The 1,179-nt window shown below is 60.4% G+C and overlaps 1 protein-coding gene across 1 annotated transcript; it reads left to right on the top strand.

Moving 5' to 3' along the window:
• Positions 1-370: 370 nt before the first annotated feature.
• LOC307054925 (growth-regulated protein homolog beta-like) lies at positions 371-868 on the top strand (the record flags this gene model as incomplete). The annotated part of the gene is made up of 3 exons (XM_079706797.1): positions 371-461; positions 556-679; positions 781-868. 3 exons carry the CDS (start codon positions 371-373, stop codon positions 866-868), a joined length of 303 nt encoding a protein of 100 aa, XP_079562923.1.
• Between the last annotated feature and the right edge of the window lie 311 nt (positions 869-1,179).

The following is a 1,179-nucleotide window of genomic DNA, read 5'->3' as shown; positions in this document are numbered from 1 at the left end:
CCCTATATTGGTCTAACCAGTCTGACACTCACCGCCCGCGACCAGGGGTGGCCAGGCGCCCAAGGCCGCCCTCACAGGCCGTAGCCCCGGGGTGGCGGCAACTCACTCCCCCTGCGGGGATTTCGGCATAGAGACGACACCCCACCCCCTCCCCGAGAGCACGGATTACGCGGGAGGCCGGCGGGGCCGCGCCCTCCTTCCGGACCCGGGAACGCCACGTGCGTCGGGGAATTTCCCTGGCCCTGGGCTGCCAGCCCCTGTCCGATCGGGATAAAAGGGCTTCGCCCGGCTCGGGGAGCCACAGAATCCGCTCCGCCAGCCCTCCAGCCCGCCTTCCCGCCGCAGAAAGCGACCCTCCGAGCTGAACCCCATGGCCCGCGCCGCGACCCCCGCCGCCGCCCGGCTCCTCCGCGCCGCGATGCTGCTGCTGCTCCTGGTGGCCAATGGCCAGCGCGCAGCAGGTGAGACCCGGCGCCCGGCATCCCCAGGGCGGGACGGGGGCGGGTGGGGGCCCATCCCGGGACAGCCCCCTGACCGAGTCTGTCCTCCCCGCAGGGGCGCCTGTGGTCACCGAACTGCGCTGCCAATGCCTGCAGACCTTGCAGGGGATTCACTTCAAGAACATCCAGAGCGTGAAGGTGACGCCCCCGGGACCCCACTGCGGCCAAACGGAAGTCGTGTAAGTGCCGCCGCTGTTGCTGTGCTTGTCACCCCCTCCGTCCCGACGACCCCACCCGACCCCCAGCCCGACCTCACGTGGATTCTCCCTTCTCTCTGCAGAGCCACTCTCAAGACTGGTCAGGAAGCTTGTCTCAACCCTGAAGCTCCCATGGTTAAAAAAATCATCAACAAGATACTAAACAAGTAAGTCATGGATTTTATTCCCACTTGCAACTAGAGCCATTGGTCACAAATACTGGCATCTACCCCCTGAAAATATTATTAGAGAAACCTATGGTTTAGTTTCAGGACTGAAAATCATTATTATTTCCCCATTAAATTTGATCTGCTCTGTGTCAGAAGGGTATTTCCAGGGCTCTCTGTCCTGATCCCCCTCTCCATCCCTATTCAAATGAGTGTGGGTATGTTCCTAAAAGATAAAGTAGATTTAGCCAGGGATGGTAAAATGCTTCTGACCCATTAAGGAACAAACATTGTTTACCTCCATTCCTCAATGGT

Source organism: Hyperoodon ampullatus (genome assembly GCF_949752795.1).
Source record: "Hyperoodon ampullatus genome assembly, chromosome: 1".
NCBI lineage: Eukaryota > Metazoa > Chordata > Mammalia > Artiodactyla > Ziphiidae > Hyperoodon > Hyperoodon ampullatus.
The sequence above is the reverse complement of the archived record's forward strand: the minus strand, read 5'-3'. Positions and strand labels throughout refer to the sequence as shown.